The sequence below is a fragment of the Furipterus horrens genome, unplaced genomic scaffold (assembly GCF_987537825.1).
Source record: "Furipterus horrens unplaced genomic scaffold, mFurHor1.1.pri manual_scaffold_8, whole genome shotgun sequence".
In the NCBI taxonomy this organism is placed as follows: domain Eukaryota; kingdom Metazoa; phylum Chordata; class Mammalia; order Chiroptera; family Furipteridae; genus Furipterus; species Furipterus horrens.
In genome coordinates, this window is record NW_028327178.1 from 38,393,471 (window position 1) to 38,419,792 (window position 26,322).

A 26,322-nucleotide genomic window follows, 5' to 3' on the forward strand; every position below is an offset into this window, starting at 1 on the left:
AGGGAATGCAAAATAGCACAGTCACTTTGGAGAACAGCTTGGTAATTTCTTAGAAAACTAAAACTACTATTACATACCATCCAGCAGTCATGTTCCTTGGTATTTACCCAGAAGTGTTGAAAATGTATGTCCACACAAAACCTCCACATGTATGTTTATAGAAGCTCTATTCATAATTGCCAAAACTTGGAAGAAACCAAGATGTTCTTCAGTAGGTAAATGGTTGAAGTGGCATATCCAGACAATGGAATATTATTCAGCACTAAAAAGAAAATAGCTCTCAATCTATGAAGACATGGAGGAACCTTAGAGTCATATTACTAAGTGAAGGAAGCCAACCTGAAAAGGCTACATACTGTATGATTCCAACTATATGTGGCACTCTAAAAAAGTCAAAACTTTGGAGGCAAGAAAAAGATCAATGGTAGCCAGGAGATGGGGGGAAAAAGGGATGAATAGGAGGCGCACAGGGCTCTTTAGGGCACTGAAACTATTGTTTGATGTTATAACGGTGGATACGTGTAGTTATACATTTGCCAAAACTCATAGAACGTATTGTACAATACCTAGAGTGAACACTAATGTAAACTGTGACCTTTGGGCAACAATGACGTGTCAGTGTAGGTTCATCACTTGTAACAGATGTTCTACTTTGGTGCTGTTGACAGTGAGGAGTTGTGTTTGTATGAAGGCAGGATTATATGGGAACTGTACTTTCTGCTCGATTTTACTGTGAACTTAAAACTGCTCTTAATAATAAAGTCCATTAAAAAAAATTAGAGACACTAAATGCCAATTAAGAGAATGGATAATATATTGGAGAATAGTCATAGTCTATAATGGAATACTTAAAACTGTTCAAATAAGAGTTATGACAGTCATGTGAATGACTTAAACAATATTGATGGAAAATAAGTTATAGAATATATATGCAGTATGTTGTTTACATTAAACAGTACTACATATTTATGGATACAATATATCATAAAAGTACACAAACATGCATGGGAAAGGCAAACATTAAATTCAGGATTGTGGGAGGATGGTCATAGGGAGGGTAGTCAGTAGTTTTGTTTTTTTTATTAATGTTGATGCAAATGTAAAATAGTAAGATTGATATAGTGGGGGTGGTGAGTAAATGGCAATTGTATTCTCCATAATTTTTGTATGCTTGAAATACTTAATAAAATAAAAACCTGAAAACCAAATGGTAAGCTGCAAGATATGATAGAATTACCCAGAAAACAGGAGGGTTATAAAGATCATTAAAGAAGTGGCATGTGAGATAAAGTGAGGCGCTCCAGAAAAAGACAAGAGAGAGTCGGGGAGAGATAATAAGCAAAAGGATAATAGATGAGGATTTTCTAGTATGGATGAGATATGAATCCTTAGACTTTGGAAAAGAAAATGAATTTTTAAGCCAGATATCTTAAAAAAGAAATAAAATATACAGAAATTAAGTGTATTTCTATACACTTGTAATATACAATCTGAAAGTGAAATTAAGAAAATAATTCCAGTTAACAATAGTATCAAAAAGAATGAAATACTTAGGAGTAAATTTAAAAAGAGAAGTACAAGACTTACATTCTTTGAAACTATAAAACATTATTTAAAGAAATTAAAGAGGCTCTTAAAAGTGGAACGATGTCCATCTTTATGGATCAGAAGACTTAATATTCTTAAGATGGCAGTATTGCCCAAATTGACCTACATATTCAATACAATTCCTATCAAAATCCCAATTGACTTCTATGTAGAAATTGACAGGCTGATTCTAAAATTCACATGGATTTGCAAGGGACCAGGATTAGCCAAAACTATCCTGAAAAAGAACAAAATAAGAGGCCTCACATTTTCCTATTTCAAATTTCACTACCAACTAATGAAAATCAAAACTGTTTGGTACTGAAATAGAGTAAACATATAGAACAATGAGATAGACTTGAAAATACAGTTGACCTTGAACAATGCAGGTTTGAACTGTGTGGGTCCACTTACATGTGGACTTTTTTTTCAACTGACCCATGCAGTTTTAATTGACCACAGTTTAGTTGACCATTGCAGTTCAAGTACATGTTGTTCGGGGGTCAACTCTGCAGTTGGGAATCCGCATATATAGAGGGCCAAGTGTATGGGAGGCACCAGCAACTCCCACATTGTTCAAGTCAACTGTAAACCCATATGTCTGTGGTCATCTGATTTTTGACAAGGCTGCCAAGACCATTCAATGGGGAAAGAATAGTCTTTCAACAAAGGGTGTTTGGATCACTGGATAGCCACATGCAAAAGAATGAAGTTGGAGCCCTGGCTAGTGAGGCTCAGTTGGTTGGAGCATTGTCCTGTAAATCAGAAGATTGCGGATTCAATTCCTGGTCAGGGCACATGCCTAGGTTGTGGTTCGGTTTCTGGTCAGGGCTCATACAAGAGGCAAACAGTATTTCTCTTTTGTATCAATGTTCCTCCCTCTCACTCTCTCCCTCCCTCTCTTTCTACAATCAATAAGCATGTCTTTGGGTGAGGATTAAAAAAAATGAAGTTGGACCCTTACCTCATACCATATACAAAAATTAACTTAAAATTGATCAGAGATCTATATGTAAGAGCTAAAACTAGAAAACTCTTAGAAGAAAACATAGGGATAAATCTTCATGACCTCAGATTTGGCAGTAAAACTTGGACATGACACCAAAAACATGGCAACAAGGAACAAAAACTAAAGTAAAATTCTTTTGTATTTCAAAGGACACCATCAAGAAAAGGCAAGAATATTTGCAAATCATGTATTTAATAAAAGATCTGAATTTAGAATATATAAAGAACTCTTAACAATAAATAGAAAAATAAAAAACAGGCAAAGGATAAGAGTAGACATTTCTCCAAGGACAAATGGTCAATAAGCTTATGAAAACATGCTTGAAATCATTAGTCATCAGGAAAATGGAATCAAAACCACAGTGAGATACCACTTCTCACCCACTAGGATGGATAGAATCAAAAAGTCAAAAAAACAAATGTCGACAAGGATGTGGAGAAATCTGAACTTTCATACACTGATGATGGGAATGTAAAATGGTGCAGTCACTTTGGAAAACAGTCTTGCAGTTTTTGAAACAGTTATACATAGACTTACCGTATGACCCAGCAGTTTCGCTCACAAGAGAAATGAAACATGTTTACACAAAAACAGTACACAAATATAGCAGCATTATTCACAATAGCCAAAAGTGGAAAAACCCAGATATCCATCAGCTGATATATAAACAAGGTGTGGTATATTCATATGATGGAATATCATTTGGCCATAAAAAGGAATGAAGTGCTCATACATGTTACAACATGGATGGACTATGAAAACATAATGTTAGGTGAAAAAAGCCAGTGACAAAAGATAATATATTACATGATTCCATGTATATGAAATGTCCACAACAGGCAAATCTTTAGAGACAGAAGTAGATTAATGGTTGCTTGGGGCCTGAGGGGGTGGGGAGTTAGGGGAACATTAGCTAAAGGGTTCAGGGTTTCTTTTTTAAAGTGATAAGAATGTTCTAGAATTGACTGTGGTGTTGGTTGCACATATCTATAAATATGCTAAAATCCATTAAATTGCAATTTTAAGTAGGCGAATTATATGGTCTGTGAATTATCTTTCAATAAAGCTATTAAAAAAAGAAACATATCTAAATATAGCTTAGAAAAACTTTAAACTCCAAAGACAAAGATTTAAAAGCAAGTAGAAAAAAAAATTACTTCAAAAGAATGACAATTAGAGATTTTCTTACCAGCAACTATAGAGGCCAGAAGGCAATGAATAATCGCAGTTCTAAAGAAGATAACTATCACTCTAGCTCAAATGTCTTTCAGAAGTGAGCGTAAAACACAATGACTTTATGGGTATCTCCTTACAGTTTAGAGAAGAAGATCCTGGGAAGTTTCTAACAAGCAGCGGCTCGTGAATAAATATTAATGCAGGACTCATTGCCACTACTTCCTTATGTGCAAAATGCCATGGACATTATTATTTTTATTTAGTGTGCTGTCTTTATGTGTACTAAAATAAAAAGGAAATAGCAGATTCATTCTCCTGTGACCTCTGCCCTAAAACCAGTTCTCCCCTGTAAGTGCCCATAATTCTCCAGCTGGATAGTTTCCTGGAACCAGCTTTATTAACTGAACAGGCACTAAGGTTCTTAGCTTCTCTTCCTCAGTCTCAGTACAGTAGGCATAATACTGCTCCAAGATATTGTGAGCGACATGGGATGACGTAAGCCTTTCCCACCAATTTATTATGTTTTTTACTTGGAATCTGGCCGAGTAGGTGTGATAAGCTGGTTTCAGGGGTAATCTGCATTTCCGCCCTGAGTGTTCATTGTCCCCGTTCCTGTCCCTAATTTCTGATTGCAGTGCATGTGGATCTCCAAGTTCACGTATGAGAGGCCTTTGTAAGATCTCTCCTGGTGAATTAAAGTGACATGATGCTTCAGTCTTTTCCCCTTATTCTTCTGCTAGCAATGTACAATGCCTGCAGGGATGTAGAGGCCCCCTCAAGTAATGACAAAGCCCTGGGACTCCTGTGTGGGAAGGAGGCCGAAGCCTGCAATGCCACCAACTGGATCGAGTACATGTTCAATAAGGACAATGGCCAGGCACCTTTCACCATCACACCCATTTTTTCAGGTAGGCGTAAAGACTCACAAGGTTGTGTATTTATGTTTTTTAAAGCCCAAGAGCCTTGAATTGTAATATGAAGATAAATTCAGGTAACTAGCTCCTGGAATGTCCCTCCAGTGGGAGAGGTAACTAGAGCATTTATCCTGCCCCTGGTTAATTTAGGGTCTAGGAATGGGAATGGAGGAGAAAGAAGAATTGCCTTCAGATATTGCTACATAGTTGAAAGAATAAGCTGGTTTTTTATTTAAAAAATAAAAGACCAAAAGTTATTACAAAAGCCTTTTCAGGAGCTTTGAAATAATGTTAAACTAGCTCCTCAATAGAAATCAGACAGGATTGAAGCTTTACCTTAGCAAGTGATGTACTCAGCTTCAGTAACAAAACCTATCTGTGCTCAGTTATTGAAGTAACTTAAAATTTTATAGGACTAAGCAGCAAAACAATTTGATCAAATAGAAACCTCCAGTCCTTTTTATTCTTCCAGTTGTCTTATGTATTTCAATGTGCTTGTCATTCAATTTAAATGTGATTTAATACAAATTTTGTAGTGTTTTTTTAGGCCCTTTTAAAAAACGATTATTTATTTATTTTTAGAGAGAGGGAGAGAGATATCAATGTGTGGTTTCCTCTTGTGCACCCCAACTGGGGACCTGACCCGCAACCCAGGCATGTGCCCTGACTGGGAATTGAACCAGTGACCCTCTGGTTCATGGGCCAAGCACTCAATCCACTGAGCCACACCAGCCAGGGCCTGTAGTGTTTTTGAAATTGAGACATTCACTCAGCACAATCCTCGCTGCAGATCTCCCATACCATGGGATGGAGCCCATGAACAACGCCACCAAGGGCTGTGCCGAGTCTGTGGATGAGGTCACCGGGCCCTGCAGCTGCCAGGACTGTTCTGCTGTTTGTGGCCCCAAGCCTCAGCCACCGCCACTGCCCCATCCCTGGAGAATCTGGGGCCTGGATGCCATGTATGTCATCATGTGGATCACCTACATGGCGTTTTTGCTCATGTTTTTTGGAGCATTTTTTGCCGTCTGGTGCTACAGGTAAGCTGTTTTGTTAGTCCTTCAGAGTAAGAAGAGCAAAATTACTTAAGTTGCACTTCCAACTTTTATTTGGCAGACCTTGGTTAATTAGAATAGGAAGCAATTATCTGCGTTAAAACCATTTCATAAATTCATAAGCACCGTGCAGTAACCACCCAATCTTTAAAAGAAAGTCTTAGGAGCCGAATTTGGTTCAAATCTATTTAAATGTAATACTATAGTCCCTTTAGATATTTGCATCTTGACTTAGGACAGTTTATTTTATTTAACTTTTTATTTTAAAATAACTTTAGACTTAACAGAAAGATACAGAAATAGTAGTGTATAATCCTATATATATGTATATGTGTTGCATATATATATGTGAGGTTTGTCCAGAAGGTATCCAGCCATGTAATATGAAAAATAGACATTTCTTGAAGAAGATACAAGAAACATTGTATGTAGGATAATGACTCCTCAGTCCCCTTCAAAGTAGGCCCCTTGGGACCTCACACAGTTCTCCCAATCACCATATGCAGCCCTATCGTATTTTCCTGAAATCTCATCAGCGGTCTGAAATCGCTTCCCTTTCAAAGGTGATTTTAGTTTTGGGAAAAGCCAGAAGTCATAGGACGCCACATCTGTGCTGTAGGATAGCTGAGTCACCTGGGTGATTTGATGTTTCCCCCAAAAAAGAAAAAATATATATATATATTTTGTGTGTGTGTGTGTGTGTGTGTGTGTGTGTATACAGACACATACACAAGATGTGATGCATGAGTGAGCACATTGTTGTGATGAAGCTACCAATCACCAGTTGCCCATAGCTGCGGCCTTCTGAGTCATCTGAATAGTTTCTGCAGAAGGGTGTTCAAACTTAGCCCAAAATTTGGTGCAGATTTGTTGCTCTACTCACTCAGTCATTTTGAATGCAACAGCCACACAGTACACATGCTCACTCAGTGTCTTGCAAACTGTTCTCATTATATTAACAATGGTTGGAATTTTCCAGGACAGACCTTGTATATATGTATATCCTTCACCCAGCTTTCCTCTAATGTTACAACTTACATAACCCATAGTATATAATTATCAAAATCATGATTATTAGCTAACTAAGGACTATATTAAAATTTCACCAATTTTCCCCCTAATACCTTTTTTCTTTTTCAGCATCCTATATTGCACTCACTTCTTGTGTTTTATCAGTCTCCTCTGATCTGTTCCTCAGTCTTTCCATTTCTTTTATGACCTAAAATCTTGATGAGTACTGGTCAGTTATTTTGTAGAATGTTCCTCGATTTGGTTTTATTTGATATTTTCTCATGATTAGATTGAGGTTTTATGTTTTTGACCAGGAATATCATCCTTCTCAGTATAACCTGCCAGGAGGCACATGATGTCGGTATGTCCCATTACCAGTTATGTTAACCTTGATCACTTGGTTAAGATGGTGTCTTTCTCCCAGGTTTCTCCACTGTAAAATTACTATTTGTCTCTTTGTAGTTGATAAATATCTTAGAGTAGATATGTTGAGACTATGCTAACACTTTGTGAACTCAGGTGAAATAAGGTGGCAATTAGGGAAGAAAAAAGCAGGATAAGGAAGTAAGCTTTTAAAGGGATTATGGGAATGTCAGAAGAATAGCCTTGTTATATTGAAATCCACTGATACTACTCATATGCTTTTATTTTTCAGAAAACGGTATTTTGTCTCCGAGTACACCCCCATCGATAGCAATATAGCTTTTCCTATATATGCCAGTGACAAAGGTAGGCACATTTGTACTTACATAAAAGGGTTAGGATTACGTTGGCATAGGTGTTCATTTCCTCAACAAGTGTTTATGCACCTGTTCTGGGATAGACCCTGCTGGTGCTGAGGACACAGTTGTGATCAAGACAGACAGGTCCTGGCCATTGTGCACTTACAACCTAGTCAGGGTGGCAGATCAGAACCAAGTAATTAATAACAGCAACAGAATAATGATGGACTGGGATAGAGCTGTGGAGGCGCTAACCTAGCAGGCTGAGAGCCAGAATAGCAGGAAAGGCTGATGGGAACTGCCTTGGACAGAGTGCCCAGAGAACTTTGCCTTTCAGAGGTTTATATGTGAGCATCAGTCCTCTGTGGGGTAAGCAGGCAAGAAGGGTGGCTCCCAGAGCAGTTAGGTGGCTGAGGGGGTGGGGTGGGGGGACTCTCATGCACATCCCTAGAGCAGGCAGGATTCCTGCCAGGTGCAAAAATGGCTAATGTTTTCCTTGTTCCAACTTTCAGGAATGGCTCACCTCTTAACCTCCACCCTCTCTTCCTCTCCCACCTTTTTAGGGGAGGCGTCCTGCTGCGACTCATTTGGTGGAATGTTTGAGGGCTGTTTGAGGCAGCTCTTCACACAGTGGGGCTCCTTCTGTGTCCGAAACCCTGGCTGCGTCATTTTCTTCTCCTTGATCTTCATTGCTGCCTGTTCTTCAGGCCTGATGTTTGTCCAAGTCACAACCAATCCAGTTGACCTGTGGTCAGCTCCCAGCAGCCAGGCACGTCTGGAAAAAGAGTACTTTGACACCCACTTTGGGCCCTTTTTCCGCACAGAGCAGCTCATCATCCGGGCCCCCCACACCCACATACACACCTATGAGCCGTACCCCTCAGGATCCGAAGTGCCCTTTGGACCTCCGCTTGACATAGAGATTTTGCACCAGGTAATCTGCTCTTTGCAAAATTCAGTTCCAAGGAACACGGTGGCTTGTTGGCTTTTACATGTTGACCAGTTTTACTGGTTGTGAGTTTGGGGCTGAATGTAGTGATATACTTTGAAAATCTTAATGGTAAACAGAGTGAATTTTCAAGAAAGTGAATGAAAGGTGTTGAACTTAATGAAAAATTTGCTATAGACTGCTTTTGTATTTACTGCATATGGTAGGTCTTGCTTCTTTCTAGAAGTTGAGATGAGCATTTCTCTATTGAAGCAGAATGTATTTATAATTCCCCTTAGGAACTTAGGCAATTTTTTCCCTTGGTGATTGAAAGTAATATGCTAGAACTCAAAGGACTGAAGGCTTTCATGCTGTCCTGGGAACCTAGGGAGGAGCTCCTGGGTCACTGCTGATCTTCCTGAAGAAGTGAGGGTATCATTTCCTACGTTTGCTGAGAGACATATTTGGGACGAGATCCATCCTGTTCTCCCCTATCACACTTGCCCGGGAGAAATGTATCTGTGCTTAAACTGCATCCCACTTCTTTTTTAACAAAGGGTTACACAACCATATGGTTTTTTTCTTTAAATGTTGGTCTTGCCTACAGAAAGTCTGATGTCTTGAAACATTGATATGGTCCCAAGACTTTAATAGAATCTTTTCCCCACCAATGACTGCCTGTAGCTTTTTCCCAACTTGTTGCAGAAGATGCACAGCAGTTACTTATCTCCAGCAGTGTATTCTCTGTTAGAAAATACGAGAATATGCATAAATAATCCTAGAATGGAGCAAGGAGGCAGGTGGTATGATTTTGGTGAGGTAAGCGTCAGAAAGACATGGCAACTTGCCCCAGTGTCCCCTCTGGCACTGCTGGTCACTGCTGGAGACCGGTGGGAGGGGCGGTGTTCGTGTGCTCTGCACTGAGATCTGGCTTGGTACTGCTGTCACCACCCCATCTCTCTGGACACATCGAAATAGGGTCACCATGGCTAACACTGGGCCTTTGGTGCCATCAGACACTTTACCATAGTGTGACTTAGTCCTCTCCCTGTTGGAGGAAGGATTTTCCTTGGATACTTTGTATCTTCTGATCCTTCAGGGCAATAATAGTAGAAATCTGATGTGTTTCTGGATTTGTATCTTTTTTCAGGTTCTTGACTTACAAACAGCCATTGAAAACATTACTGCATCTTATAACAATGAGACTGTGACACTTCAAGACATCTGCTTGGCCCCTCTTTCGCCTTATAACAAGAACTGCACCATTATGAGTGTGTTAAATTACTTCCAGAACAGCCACTCCATGCTGGACCACAAAATAGGGGACATCTTCTATGTGTATGCGGATTACCACACGCACTTTCTGTACTGCGTACGGTACGTGGCAGGATCGTCACTCATTCATTCCACCAATATTTGAGCACTTGCTACACACCTTTGTAGGTACTAGAGACCTAACACTGAGCAAATAGAGCAGGTGTTCCAACAGAGGGAGACAGATGATGAACAAATAGATATGTGCTCTAATGCCAGGTAGAGGTGGGCGCTATGGAGAAGATAAAGCCAGGTAAGAAGATAGAGGGTAGGGAGCAGGGGGGCGGGGTGGGGTGGGGTCCTGCTTTGAAGGGAGTGGAGACATGCTCAAAGGGAAATCTAAGCAGGGAGCCTGTGAATATTGGAGGGAAAAGTGTTCCAAGTAGAGGGAGCAGTAAGTTCAAAGGCCCTGGGGTGGAGCTTTTGTGATGTATAATTGAGGAGCAGTGGGTACCTCTTGGCCTTTAACTCATGCCTGGATTGATAGCAGGTAGTTTCATCTACCACACCACCCCCTAAGTTTCCTGAGCTGGATTTTTACAAAAAAAAAAGCTATAGTTCTTTTTCTTGTCTTTCAAATATAAATTTATATTTTGACATTGAATTGTTTTTAAAACATGCAGCGTCCCCTTGTGGAGTGGGGGGCAGCATTGGAGTGCAGGTTTAGACTGGGGGTAGAGAAGCTGCTTCCTGAAGGAGGTATGTCTCGCTGGGCAGAGTGTGCTTATAATTCGGTTAGTCACAGAGAAGCTGTGCTTGGTGACCTCTGAGGTGATCTGAGGCTTGTCCTGTGACTTATGATGGATGGGCCTACCAACACCGAACGCCCTTTCCTTTGGACTTGATCTGGCCTAGGGACTGTTGTTCAGCCAGCCAGTCGGTCACCATGGCTGTTTCTTCATCATGGGTATTCTCTGTTACTTTGAGTGCACTGGTCAACTAACCACATCCCAAGAGTTGAGCGCACTGACTTCTGATTGGGTTTGATGGCCTTAAGTTCTGTCTATTTTTGTTACTAGAATATGACACTTTAGGTGGTTGGGCTGTGTATAATCTATTTCAAGGAGGTTGCCTCTGAAAACATCCTATAAAACAAAAGGTATATGTCCATATACCCTAAACCAGCATTTTCCACTGGATGGGTGGTACAGGGGAGCTGTGAATGGTTTGAAAAAAATTTAATATTATATAATTATTTTTTAATTCTCATCCAAGGACATTTTTTTTCATTGCTTTCAAGGGGGTGGGGGAGGGGTAGAGAGAAAGAAAGAGAAACATCAGTTGGTTGCCTTATAGTATGCTCCCTGATCAGGGATATAACCCACAACCTGGGTATGTGCCCTGATTGGGAATCTAACTTGCAACCTTTTGGCCTATGTGACGGACAATGCTCCAACCAACTGACCCACACTGGCCAGGGCTATAATTTTTATATTTAAAGAAGAGCAACTACTTTCTCTTGTACGAAATGAAAGTCAACAAAATTTTTTGATTGGGGAGGTGCACGAGACTTGTGTTTTATCTAAGTGGGGCACTTAGGAGTGGGAACGCTGCTATTGGCTACTCCTGTCCTGCGTGGCAGGATCTGTGCTTGGCGTGTGCTTACATGTATGTGTGTCCAGCTCTCACTGCCCTCCTTACCCTCCAACTTTTCCTGGGCTTCTCCCCCTAGATGTCCTGCCGGAAAGGCAAACCTGGCTTCCCAGACCTGCTTCTTTCCCCTGTATTGTGTAATAGCTTCAACATCTACCAGATACTCAGACTTGAGGCTGTGGCCCTGAATTCTTCCTCATGTAATTTTTGCGACTTTTAACCTCGGGATGAGCTCTCAAATCTGTGATGTGGAGGCGGAGTCAGGCTGTGGGGTGAAAGGACTCAGCTTCTGGCTGCAGCCCTGTAGTCTGTTTGCCCCAAGCAGATGACCTGGTGTCTGGGACCTGATCCCACTATCCTTTGGCTCTCGAGGGTGGTGGTTCGGACTGTGTTCAAGAACTGCCCCAAATGGCCAGCAGAGTTCTGGCATGTGATCTGTCCTGAAATGCTGGTTCCCTCTCACTGATTATCTGTCTTCACTGCATTCCAGGTTGTCCCTGGCCTGGGCCATTGCACAAACCTCCTGACTGGTCTCCCTGTGTCCCCTTTCTTTCCCACTTGCAAACCTTCTTCCAATTTGCACCAGAGTTATCTTTGTAAAACAGCCCATGACCCTTTTCTCCCAGTCTCTAATTATGCTCCAGTGTGTGCAGGATGAAAAATTTGAACTACTTAGCATGACACTTAATCCTTTTTTCATATCTGTCACTTTCAAGGTCCATACCCCTTTCTTGGAAACCCCTCCCTCATGGGTACCCCATGTTCTAGACACAGGAGTTGTTCCTCAAACTACCACTCTCTTGCTCTCTCCTCTCTCACATGCCTGTTTTCGCTCTTTCATCCCTGCCCCCCACTATTGTACTTGCATGGAACACCCTCATTTCTCCCTTCCAGGTGAAATCTTTCTCGGCCTTAGAGACCTGGTTCTGTGCATGCCTCCTCTTTTTAGAGACAGTTTTCCCCTCTCTTAGTTGCTTCTCTGTGTAACAGGCAGCGAGTGATGTGAGTCACATCATGCTCTATTTCCCTGCCTCTAACTCAGTGATTCCGAGCTTCCCAAGGCAAGCACTAAATTATATTATATTATTCACCAAAGGAACCTCGGGACCCATGCTGTGTTTAGAATATTTAAATATTTTGTTGAATACATGATTAAAAAATAGGATAGCCTGATTAACTGTTAGTTGTATAAACATTTAGGTCTCTGATGTCCTGAAGCTTGTTCTAATTGGGAGCTGTTCTCTAAATTTTTTGGCAGGGCTCCCGCCTCTCTGAATGACACCAGTGTGCTTCACGATCCTTGTCTGGGTACGTTTGGTGGACCAGTGTTCCCGTGGCTTGTGTTAGGAGGCTATGATGGTAAGTGAGAGAAGCTTTTGCTTTTCCTATTAGATTAAGTAGTTTTGGTTCTGTTATTAACAGTCAAGTGGTAATCATAAAGGTTTCATAAATTGAGCACTCTTATTTATTTCCTAGCTCTTAAATTTCAAATATAATTTTTTTCCCTGAATTTAAAAAAATGGGATATGGGGAGGGATCCAAGATGGCAGAGGAGTAAGTGAGAGCTGCACTGACCTCCCCTCAGGACCAGCCTACAATTGCAGCTGAATAGTGGAGAGGTCATCTGGAATGACCTACTGAGTGGTGGCTAGAGGGAGGCCTTATAACCATGAACATATGAAAGAAGACTCTTCACCACAGGGTAACCAGTATGGAGTGCGAAAGAGGGCTGGGTAGGCTCCCATGGGCTGCAGTGGAGGTGCAGGAGGGATATTTCAGCAGCTGGGGGCTTTCCCCTGAGAAGTGTGGGGTCTAAACCCAGGGATGGCCTCCACAGCCTACAGTACCACAGCCAAAAAGGCACCCAGATAACGTCCAGCTGTGAAAAGTGGCAGAGTTCCTGTCTGACAGGGAGAGATGGCTGAAGACACAGAGAGACTTTTAAAGGGCCAGTGCATAAAATATCATTCGTAGCCATTTACCCTGAGCTGTAGCAAAGGGGAGCAGAGTGGACTAGAGACACTTGAGAGTTTGGGAACAGTGGCTTTGGGGTGAGAACTGAGGGAGTATCCAATAGGATCCCCGTGCTGAGTCATCCACCAGTCTGCAGGAGCCATCTTACTCAGGACCATTCCCCTCCAAGTGGTATCAGCCTGAGGGTAAGCAATAGATCTGCCTGCAGGAATTACTCTGCGCCACCCTGTGGTGTGTAAGCCTGACTGCTGGTTACAGATTGACTAGATTAACAACTGAAGGAGAGAGCCACAGATGTGGATCACAGTAGTCTCGAACAGGCTGCTTAGAGGCAGACTGAGACACAATCTGACATCACCAGGGGTGGGTCCAGAAAGAGAAGGCAGTGGTAAAAACCAGGTACTACCAAGCAAATTCCACTGCGGTCTTCTGCATGATTTGAGTATTTTTCTCTCCTGCATAGCTTTTTAAAATTCATTTCTTGTCCTTCAAGTCTGTATATATTAAGTCACTAGTTTTCATATTATAGTTTACTTCAAGTCTCATATTTACTCCTCCTGTCCCTTAATCCATTTTACCTTCTTCTTTCCTCTTCTTATTTTCATTTTAAATTTTATTTACTTTTTTGCTATGATTTGTTTCTATTCTGCACTCTTACTAATTCTCCCCCCTTCCAGCCTCTTAAAACCACTTTGTCATCTATCATCTCACATTTCTTTTCCTGTTCATAAAATTCCCTTATTCTCTCTCAACCTTTATAAGTCTTTGATCATTGGATGTGTATACGGTGGTGGTTGTTTCATTTTATTTCTAGTTCTTCACTACTTTCGTATTTCAAATTTTCATTCCTCTCTCCTACTCCATTTTGCCTTTCTCCTGCCTTTTCCTTTTTTCGTTTAAAATTTTTTTAATGTATTTTATTGATTATATTGTTAAAATAGTTTCGATTTTCTCCCCTTTACTCCCCTCTACCCAGCTATCCCCCCCAAGTCCATACCCATGGTTCGTACATACTAGCTTTCCCACTTCACTCTTTCATATATTCTTCTTCTCTCTCTCTTTCTTTTGTTTTTTTAGTAAATATGTGATTAATTAATTATTTTAACAATAAAAAATAACTATCCCTCCCTCTCAGATATTAACACCCTTTGTAATCTTATAAAGGACAATGGGCGAAGGTCTCAAGCTCCTCTAGCTGCTTCAAGCTGGACATGGTCGTTGTCCTACCTACCCTTGGGTCCAGAAATCCCTAATAAGAGTGGGGGTGTGGAGGGGAGGGTGGCCTTCCCACATGGGGAAGGATCGTGCAGACTCCAGGTCAGTTGGCTGTCTCCGGACAATGGCGTGCTTGGTTTAACAGGCTGGCATCCTTGTTGTGTTTCAGTCACTCCTCTCCGCATTCGTTCCTGGAGTCTCTCCTTAACAGGAGCGAGCTGAGAACACTGCCCCTACTCCGCCGCCATCTTCCCCCTCTACTCGTTTTAAATTTAAATTTTTCCCTGTCTTAGCCTGGTTTCATTCCTCATTCTTAGTATTCCTTCTCCCTCTATCCTCTCAAAATAACTTCTTTTTCCTTTAAACATCTCTTATGCTTTTCTATCTTATCTTTCTCTTTTTCCTCTTATTCCCATCCCACCTATATTAATCTTTGCTTTGTTGTTGATATTACTGTGGTGGGTCTTTTTTCTCAGTTTGGTTTCTATTTTTTTCCTTTTCTTCTGTTATTTCTTTCCCCTTTTTTCTCTCTCATTACACACACACACACACACACACACACGCACATATATATGTATATATATATATATACATATTATATATATTTTATTGTTACTGCTTAAGCCTAATACTTTCTCTTACTCCATTTGACCTTCCTACCCTTTTTTATTTACGACGAAAATTTTATTTCTTTTTCTCTCTTCACCTTGTCTCTGTTCCCTAATCTTAGTATTGCCCCTCCTTCTAATCTCTCAAAATCATTTTTTTTTAAAAATTTAGTCATGTCATATTCATTTTTCCTTTCTCACACTAGTCTTACTCCCTTTACACCTTTATAGATACTGGCTTATTTGCTGTTGATAGTGTGGTTGTGGATGGGGGTTATTTTTGTGGGTGTGGGTTTGTTTCTTGGACTGTTTGGTTTTGTTCTGGCAGCATCTGTACAACAACATACAAGACATGGTGGGCAGCATGACTCTCAGTCAGCCAACAAGCAGGAAGTGCCCACCAAAGGACGAACCAATGTCAAAACCCAATTACAAACAGAGAGCCCACATAAATGCATAAAGGGCATCCTTAGAGCATCAAGCTCAGAGATCAAGGAGACTGCACCAGTGAGTCCCACAAGTCTCCTACCACAGAACTTTTCCCCAAGAAGACAGGGAGTCAAAGCAGATCAATCTAAAATACAGAAACAAGAACGGTCACTAAAAATGGAGAGACAAAGAAACAACACTCAATCGAATGAAAAGGAGGAATTCCCCAGAAAGAGTGATAAATGAAATAGAGGCAGGCAAACTATCAGACATTGAGTTCAAAACTATGATTATAAGGATCCTCAAGGAGCTCAGTGAGAACTATCATACAAAGGACTCCAGGGAAGCTATAAGAAACTTACTGGGAACTACACCAGCATGAAAAAGGACATAGGAACTATCAATAAAAGCTAGGGGGAAATAAAGAATACGATACCTGAAATGAAGAACACAGTAGAAGGAACTAAAAGCAGGCTAGATGAAGCAGAGGATCGAATCAGTGAGCTGGAGGACAAAGTAGAAAAAAATTCTTAGAGCGACAAAACAAAAAAAGACTCAAAAAGAATGAAGCGAATTTAAGAGAGCTGCAGGACAACATGAAACGGAATAATATCCATATCATAGGGATACCAGAAGGAGAGAGGAGGAGCAAGGGACAGAAAGTTTGTTTGAAGTAATGACAGAAATCTTCCTTAACTTGATGAGAGAAAAAGTCATACAAGACCAGGAAGTACATAGGGTCCTAGTCAAGATGAACCCAAAGAGGCCTACTTCAAGACACATCATAGTTAAAATGACAAAATTTAATGACAAAGACAATCTTAAAGGCAGCAAGAGAGAAAAAGCTAGTAACATACAAGGGATCTCCAGTGAGGCTATCAACTGATTACTCAACAGAAACACTACAAGCCAGAAGCAATCAGCAAGAAATATTCCAAGTAATGAAAAACAAAGGCCTACAACCAAGACTACTTTACCCAGCAAGACTCATTTAAAATGGAAGGCGAAAAAAGGAGTTTCCCAGACAAAAAAAAAAGACAAAAAGAATACATCTCCACCAAACCAGCATTGCAAGAGAGGGTAAAGGGAATGCTTTAAGAAGATGAAGAAAAAGAGAGAGAGAGAGGAACACAATTACAATGGGAAAAAATGGCAGTGAATAAGTACCTACCAACAATAACCTTAAATGTAAATGGAATAAATGCTCCAGTCAAAATATATAGAGTAGCTGAAAGGATAAGAAAACATGTCCCGCATATATACTGTCTACAAGAGATCCACCTCAGAACAAAGGACCTACACAGACTGAAAGTGAGGGGATGGAAAAAAAATTCTAAGCAAATGAACATGAAAAAAGCAGGGGTAGTGCCCTGGATGGTGTGGCTCAATGGATTGAGTTCCAGCCTTTGAACCAAAGGGTTGCTGGTTCAATTCCCAGACAGGGCACATTCCTGGGTTGCAGGCCAGGTCTCCAGTTGGGGGGGTGCATGAGAGGCAACCAACATCGATGTTTCTCTCCCTCTCTTTCTCCCTCCCTTCCCTTCTCTCTAAAAATAAAATAAAACCTTTTTTTTTTTTTTTTTTTACTAAAAAGCAAAGGTAGCAACTTATAGCTGACAAAATAGATTTCAAAACAAAGGCCATAAAAAGAGATGAAGAAGGATACTTCATAATACCTAAGGGAACAATCCATCAAGAAGATAAAACCCTTGTAAACATATGTGCACCCAACAGAGGAGCACCCAATTGTATAAGGAAAATCTTTGAGGACTTCAAGAAAGATATCGACAGGAACACACTCATAGTAGTGGATTTTAACACCCCACTGTCAACAATGGATAGATCTTCCAAGCAAAGGATCAACAAGGATATTTTGGCGTTGAACAATGCTCTAGATCAAGTGGGCTTAATTTATATATACAGAACCTTTCACCCCAAAGAAGCAAAATAAACATTCTTTTCAAGTGCACATGGAACATTTTCAAAAATAGACCACATGGTAGGATATAAAACAGGCCTCAACAAATTCAAGAAAATTAAAATCATATCAAGCATCTTCTCAGATCACAGTGGCTTGAAACTAGAAACCAACCTCAAGAAAAAAACTCAAAAACATTCAAATTCATGGAGACTGAATAACATGCTATTAAATAATGAATGGGTTAACAATGACATCAAGGAAGAACTCAAAAAGTTTCTGGAAACAAATGAAAATGAGTACATAACAGCCCAAAACCTAGGGGATACAACAAAGGCAGTCCTAAGAGGGAAGTTAATAGCAATACAGACCTACCTAAAAAATATAGAAAAAGCTTAAATAAACAACCTAACCCTACATCTAGAAGAACTAGAGGAACAATAACAAACAACCCAGAACGAGTACAAGGAAGGAAATAATCAAGATCAGAGCAGAATTAAATGACAAAGAGATTAAAAGAACAGTTCAAAGGATCAGTGAGTCCTGGACCTGCTTCTTTGAAAAGATAAAATTGACAATCCTTTAACCAGATTCATCAAGAAAAAAAGAAAGAGGACCCAAATAAATAAAATCAGAAATGAAAGAGGAGCAATTACAACCAATTCCACAGAAATAACAAAGGATTGTAAGAAATTACTATGAACAACTATATGCCAAGAAATTTGACAATCTGGGTGAAATGGACAAATTTCTAGAAACATATAATCTTTCAAAACTGAATCAAGAAGAAGCAGAAAACTTGAATACTGTAGACCGATAACAACTAGTGAAATTGAAACAGTATCAAAGAACTCCCGGCACACAAAAGCCCTGGGCAGGACAGCTTCACAGGCAAATTTTACCAAACATTTGGGGAAGAACTAACACCTATCCTCCTCAAACTATTCCAAAAAATCCAAGAAGAGAGAAGACTCCCAAGCTCTATGAGGCCAGTATTATCCTAATTCCAAAACCAGATAAAGACTTAACAAAGAGAAAATTACAGGCCAATATCACTAATGAACATAGATGCTAAAATCCTCAACAAAACATTGGCAAACCAGATCCAGCAATACATTAAAAAGATCATACACCATCATCAAGTGGGATTCATCCAGGGATGCAAGGATGGTATAATATTTACAAATCAATAAATGTAATACACACATAAACAAAATGAAAGACAAAAATCACATGATCATAACAATAGATACTGAAAAAGCATTTGATAAAATACAGCACCCATTTATGATGAAAACGCTCAGCAAAGTAAGAATAGAGGGAACATACCTCAACATAATAAAGGCCATATACGAGAAAGCTACAGGTAACATACAGGTAACAAGAGGAAGAAACAAAAGGCATGTAAATTGGAAAGGAGGAATTAAAACTGTCATTATTTGCAGATGACATGATAGTGTGCATAGAAAACCATATAGGCTCCACCCAACAACTACTCAACCTAGTAAGTGAATATGGCAAAATAGCAGGATACAAACTCAATATTCAGAAATTGAAGGCATTTTGTACACCAACAATGAAATATTAGAAACAGAGCCTAGGGGAAAAATTCCATTTACTATAGCAACAAGAAAAATAAAGTATTTAGGAATAAACGTAATCAAGGAGGTAAAAGACCCTTACTTGGAAAACTATAGAACACTGAAGAAAGTAATTAAGATACAAATAAATGGAAGTATATAACGTGTTCATGAATTGGAAGAATTAACATCATTAAAATGTCCATACTACCCAAAGCAATCTGTAGATTCAATGCAAGTCCTATTAAAATACCAATGATGTATTTCACAGAATTAGAACAAATATTTCAGAAATTTATATGGAACCAAAATTGACCCTGAATAACCTCAGCCATCTTGAGAAAGAACAACGTAGAAGGGATCACAATACCTGATATCAAACTATATTTATTACAAGTCCACTGTAATCAAGACAGTCTGGTACTGGCATAAGAACAGACAAATGGATTAATGGAACACAATAGAGAACCCAGAAATAAACTCATGTCTCTGTGGTCAATTAATATTTGACAAGGGGGGCAGAAGTATAAAATGGAGTAAAAATAGCCTCTTCAACAAATGGTGTTGGGAGAACTGGCATGGTACATGCAAAAAAAAAAAAACAAACAAACAAAAAAAAAAACCAACAACAAAAAACTACACCATCAACTTACAATATACATCAGAATAAACTCAAAATGGGTAAAAGACTTAAACATAAGCCGTGACACCATCAAAGTCTTAGAGGAAAACTTAAGCAGTGAGATTTCAGATACCCACCACAGCAATATATTCACTGATACTTCCTCTATGGCAAGGGAGATGAAAGAATAAACAAATTAAAAAGCTTCTGCACAGCTAAAGAAACCATTATCAAAATGAAAAGGGAATCAACCATATGGGAAAACATATTTGCCAATGATACCTAGGACAAGGGTTTGATCTCTGAAGTATGTAGAGAACTCATACGACTCAACACCAGGAAGACAAACAATCCAATTAAAAAATGGGCAAAGGACCTGAACAGACACTTCACCAAAGACATGCAGAGGGCCCATAGTCATATGAAAGGATATTCAACTTCACTGTCCATCAAAGATGCAAATTAAAACTACAATGAGATACTACCTCACACCTATCAGAATGGCTGTCATTAATAAATCAACAAGTGCAAGTGCTGGCAAGGATGTGGAGGAAAGGGGACCCTGGTGCACTGTTGCTGGGAATGTAGACTGGTGCAGCCACTGTGGAAAACTAAGGAATTTTCTCAAAACACTAAAGATGGAACTGCCTTTTGATCCAGTGATTCCACTGCTGGAATTTTACCAAAAGAACTCTGAAACACCAATTCAAAAGAACCTGTGCACCCCGATGTTTATAGCAGTGCCATTTACAGTAGCTAAGTGCTGGAAACAGCCTAAGTGCCCATCAGTAAATGAGTGGATCAAAAAATGGTGGTACATGGAGGCCTAGACAGACACGCTCCATCTCCCTCCACAACTTAGAAGGAATACAACTATCTTAAAACTGGAGACAACCAGAAGTTCCAGAAAATCAAGCTGCATGGAAGTCCAACAAACAAATATATAAAGAAGAAATACTTATCCAGACAGGTGCGACAGCTCTACCTAAGATACAGAGGCAAACAAACACAGGAGTCTGTCAAGATGAGGAGAAAGAGAAGTATGGCCCAAAGAGGGAAAAAAGTCAAGGTTCAAGTGGGAGAACTAACCAATAAGGAGATAGCCAACCTAACCAAAAAAAAAAAAGGAGATAGCTAACCTAACAGATGAAGAGTTCAAAACACTGGTGATAAAGATGTTCACAGACTTGACAGATATGCTTAAGTACAGCAGACACATAAGGGAAGAAGTGAAGGCTATGCTAAATGAAACGAAGGAAAATCCACACAAAACCAATGGTGAAGAGAAGAAAACCAGGGTTCAAATCAATGATTTGGAATATAAGGAAGAAAAAAACAGTCGACCAGTACAAAATGAGGAAACAAGAATTGAAAAAAATGAGGAGAGGCTTAGGAACCTCTAGAACAACTTTTAAACGTGCCAACATCTGAATCCTAGGGATGCCAGAGGAGAAGAGGAAGAGCAAGAAATTGAAAGCTTATGTGAAAAAATAATGAAGGAAAACTCCTTAAATTTGGCAAAGGAAATAGACATACAAGTCCAGGAAGCATAGAGAGTCCCGAACAAGCTAGACCCAAAGAGGACCACACCAAGACACATCATCATTAAAATGCCAAAGGGGAAAGATAAAGAGAGAGTCTTAAAAACAGCAAGAGAAAAGAAGAGAGTTACCTACAAAGGGGTGCCTATAAGACTATCAGCTGATTTCTCAAAACAAACTTTGCATGCAAGAAGGGACTGGCAAGAAGTAGTCAATGTCATGAAAAGCAAGGACCTATAACCAAGACTACTCTATCCAGCAAAGCTATCATTTAGAATGGAAGGGTAGATAAAGTGCTTCCTAGACAAGGTAAAGCTAAAGGAGTTCATCATCACCAAGCTATTATTATATGAAATGTTAAAGGGACTTATTTCAGAAAAAGATCAACACTATGAACATTAAAATGACAACAAACTCACAACTATCAACAACTGAATCTAAAAAATAAAAACAGAGACAAACTAAGCAAACCGCCAGAACAGGAACAGAATCATAGGTGTGGGGATCATTTGGAGGGTTATCAGCTGGGAGGGGGAAAGGAGAGAAATGGGGATATGGTGCAGGAATTAAGAAGCATAATTGGTTCGTACAGAGTATAGACAAGGGGAAGTTAAGAATAATATAGGAAAGGGTGAAGCCAAAGAACTTATATGGACGACCCATGGACATGAACTAAGGGGGGCTGGGCTTGCTGGAGAGAAGGGGAGTACTGGGAAGAGGGGAGCAAAGGGAACTGAAATTGGGACTACTTTAACAACATAATCAATAAAGTATACTTTAAAAGAATGTAGAGGGAATAAAAACAGAAGAAACGTTTCTCTTCTAATTCTATGAGGTCAGCATAACCTTGATTCCAAAACTTGAAAAGACATACTAGAAAGTCAAATTAAAAGTAAGTATCTTAAGTAAATATAGATGCAAAAATTACATTAAAAATGTCAAATAAAGTCCAATGGTATACAAAAAAACAACAACTGTGGTACATTTACACAGTGGAATACTACACAGCAGAAAGAAAGAAGGAACCTTTCTCAACAGCATGGATGGAACTGGAGAGTATTATGCTAAGTGAAATAAGCCGGGCAGCGAAAGACAAATACCGTATGATCTCATCTATAAGAGGAACCTAGTGAACAAAACAAACAAACTAGAAAAATGGAACCAGAGGCATGGAAGGAAGCAACAGCCTGACTTTAACCAGAGGGGTGAAGGTAGGCGGTTAAGGGGGAAAGAAGAGGAGGGAAGGGTCTACTCAAGGAACATGTACAAATGAAATGAAGAAACAAACAAAAAATAATAAGTGGACAAATTTAGTCGGTTTTTAGGTCATACTTCAGGAAGTTGTCAAATGCTGGACATGTCTCCAGAATGATGTTATTGAGTACATCCACATAATATGTTCAGCTTCAAGGAGTTTCTCAGCCCCTAGAGGTTTATCTGTAGAATCCCTGTGGAATCCGTGGACCTCAGGTTAAGCACATCTGTAATGGGAAAGAGATACTGTGTGAGACATGGGGGAAAAGAAAGTTGAGGAATTTTTTTCCTTCTAAACCAATTGGTTAAGAACTCAGACACTTTTGTGGTAGGAGGAGCAGTTGGTTTGCTCTTTGCTGGTTCCTGTAACACCTTGGAACAGGCTGTACGAGATACAATGGGGTCATGATTCATGTGACAACTTTGACATATGAAGCCTAATTACAGGCAGCTCAGCAGGTTTTGCTCCACCCTAATGAAGAGGCCAAATAAATGTTTTTCTTAAGAAGTTGTGATCTGTATTTCAGTTTTACTCTGCCTCATATAATGAAATGCCATTTCTAATTGGTGGGGAAAAGATGGCGGCACCAACTGGCTCATCGCAACCATCAAATCAAATTTGATCTCTGCCTTATTCCTTCTGCCAAAATAAATTTCAGATGTATCAAAGATAGAAATGTAAGACGTGAAACTATTAAAGGACTAGAAAAAAATACAGGAGAAATTTTTTAAAATAATTTTTAAATGGAGAAGGTATTTCTAAGCAAGATAAAACTCAGAAGCCACAAAAGGGAACACTGATGAATTTGACAACTTGAAAATTTTAAATTCCTATGTGGAGAACAAACATCACAACTTTTGAAAAAAACAAATGTAGCAAACTGAAGAAAAAGTTAGTATACGTTAACAGCATTTAAAAAAAATTCTCACCCAAGCATATGTTCATTGATTTTAGAGAGAGAGGAAGGAACAGAGAGAGAAACATCGATGTGAGTGAAGCATTCATCAGTTGCCTCTTGTACACACCCCAACTGGGGAATCACATCCACAATCTACATATCTGTGCTGATTGGGGATCAAATCCACAACCTTTTGGGTGCATGGGACAACACTCCAACCAACTGAGGTACCTGGCCAGGGCAGCATTTCTTTAATATATAAGGAGTTCTTGTGAAAAAAGAAAAGGTCAACAGCCCAGAACAAAATCCATACAAAAGTTAACAGAAGAACTACAAATGGCTTATAATTATAAGGAAAAATGCCCAACCTCACTACTAATTAATGAAGTACATCTCACTTCAGTCTTTTTAACTAACAGATTAGCAAAGATCTAAGAGTTCAATAAAACCAGTATGGGTGAAAGTAGGGGGAAGCTACTGTGTTGGTGGAAGTGTAAACTGGTTGCTGGAATATATGCTCCAGGAAAAGGCAGGGATTTTTCTCTCTCTTGTTCATTGATGTATCTGTGGTACTTAAATAATGCCTTGCACAAAAGTAGGTCTCAGTAAATATTTCCTTGAAAGAAAAATGGGATAGCCTTTTTGGTGAGCAATTTGGGAAAATCTATCAAAATTAGAAGTGCACAAACTTTTTGATTCAGTGATGACTTGTAAGAATTGACTCAACAAATAATGTGTTTTACACATTAAAAATATATTATTCCTTGTAGTAATTTTGTTTATAATTTTGAACATTGTAAAAATATCCATCAATGGGAGATTGGTTAAATTATACTAGGAAGTATTTTATAGCAGAAAAAAGAACAAGGAAGCTCTTCATGTACTAACATGGAACAGTCTCAAGACAATTTTAAAAGCATAGTGTACAGAATAGTACGTTACTATTTGTATAAAAGAGAAGGAAAGGGGAAGAATGTATATGTTTGCTTGTGCGTCTGTGGAGTATCTCTGGAAAGAGTCACAGGCAGTCACAGGATGGGGACAGCTAAGAGAATAGAACGGGTACTAAAGTAGGAGAGAAACTTCCCTGAACACCTGCTCTGTTGGAAATTTTTAGCATATACATGCTATGTGATTTTTTAAAAAAGTACTCTTCCTAAATGATAACTTGTGCCTGTTTCAGATAAAGAACGTTTTTATTCATTAACTGAAGTACAGGCACTATTTAAGCAAGCTCCTTCTTTGTTCTTAGAGCACAGGGAGAAATCAGTCACCTAACTGTCTTGTAATTTTCCCTTTGTATTTATCTAATGTTCTGCATGCTCATAATCTTTTTGATGTCACATTTTTTCCTTTCTAGATCAAAACTACAATAACGCCACAGCCCTTGTCATTACCTTTCCTGTCAATAATTACTATAATGACACTGAGAAGCTCCAGAGGGCCCAGGCCTGGGAAAGAGAGTGAGTTGTTCCCAGGCTCTAAACCACCTGTCCTTGTTTTGTGGGAAGCTGAACACTAGGAGGGAGCGCCTAGGTTTCATTCCGCTAAGCTGACCAACATCACCTCTGAGTTATGTCTTTCTACTTGGTACTAGTGATGCTAAAAACAAACAAACAAAAAACAACAACCTGTAAATAAATTTACCTATAAACATGATTTAAACAGTTCCCTACACTAGAATGCAAAAGTATAAATGCGGAAGTTTGTTTTGCATCATTTTCTACCAGCAAAAACTGGGAGCTAGCTGAATGTGCCTTATTAGTAAGGGCTAAGTACAGTAGAAGGTTAGGCAGCCATTAAAGATAGGCAGTAAAGGGTTCAGCATATTTAAGTTAATATATGCTATATGTGCTGCCCATGCCTAGAAAAACTATCCAGGAAATTGTTAAGTGTGTCTGCAGCCTGGAGAGAATCGGGAGAGCGTTGAGGACTGAGAACTTTGACTTATATTGTGTCTGGCATCTTTCACTTAGCCTGTTTTTAAATTAATCCAAGTTGTAGCATGTATCGGTCCTTCATTCTTTTTATGGCTTAACAATGTTTCATCTTTGGGATATACCACATTTTGTTTATCCATTTATCTGTTGATGCATAATTAGGTTGCTTCTGCCTTTTGACAGAAATGCTGCTGTAGACCTCTATGTACAAGTTTTTGGGTGAACTTAATGTTTTCATTTCTTTAGGGTTTATACCTAGGATTAGAATTGATGGGTCATATGGAGGAACTGCCAGACTGTTTTCCAAAATGACTACACCATTTTACATTCCCACTGGCAGTGTATAGAGGTTTCAGATTCTCCATATCCTTGCCAACACTTGGTATTAACTGACTGTTTAATTTTAGTTATCCTTATGGGTGTGAAGTGGTATTTCATTGCAGCTTTGATTTGCATTTCCCTGATGGCTAATGATTTCCGGTATCTCTTCATGCTCTTATTGGCCATTTGTATAACTTCCTTGGAGAAATGTTTATTCATATACTTTACCCATTTTTACCTGGCTTATTTGTATTTTTATTATTGATGATTTTTATTATACATGATTTCCAAGTATTTTCTCCCATTTTTGGATTTTGTTTTTGTTTTTGCTTTCTTGATGGTGTGCTCTGAAACACAAAAGTTTTTAAATTTGATGAAGTTCAGTTCATCTATTTTTTCCTTTATTGCTTGTACCTTTTTGTGTGATGGCTAAGAAACCTAATCCAAGAACATGGAAATTTACACCTATGTTTTTCTAAGGGTTTTATTGTTTTAGCGCTTACATTTAGGTCTTTGATCCATTTTAGTTCATTTTTGTATATGGTACAAAGTAAAGGTTCAGTGTTCTTTTTCACGTGGCTATCCAATTGTCCCAGACCATTTGGTGAAAAGGTTATTCTTTTCCCCATTTGCCACCCTGTTGAAAATTAGGTGACCACAGATACAGACCTCAGATACATGGTTTATATCTGGACTGTTCTGTTTTTTTATC

The 26,322-nt window shown here is 39.3% G+C and overlaps 1 protein-coding gene across 1 annotated transcript in view; it reads left to right on the forward strand.

Annotated features, from left to right (window-relative positions):
• The window catches only part of NPC1 (NPC intracellular cholesterol transporter 1), a 58,158-nt gene that overhangs the window by 18,521 nt on the left and 13,315 nt on the right, over window positions 1–26,322 (forward strand). The window contains exons 5-11 of the mRNA XM_090285725.1: window positions 4,513–4,680; window positions 5,477–5,726; window positions 7,408–7,481; window positions 8,038–8,408; window positions 9,553–9,779; window positions 12,568–12,668; window positions 24,710–24,812. Of these exons, the coding sequence (XP_090141851.1) occupies window positions 4,513–4,680; window positions 5,477–5,726; window positions 7,408–7,481; window positions 8,038–8,408; window positions 9,553–9,779; window positions 12,568–12,668; window positions 24,710–24,812 (1,294 nt within the window). The remainder of the gene's footprint in view (window positions 1–4,512; window positions 4,681–5,476; window positions 5,727–7,407; window positions 7,482–8,037; window positions 8,409–9,552; window positions 9,780–12,567; window positions 12,669–24,709; window positions 24,813–26,322) is intronic.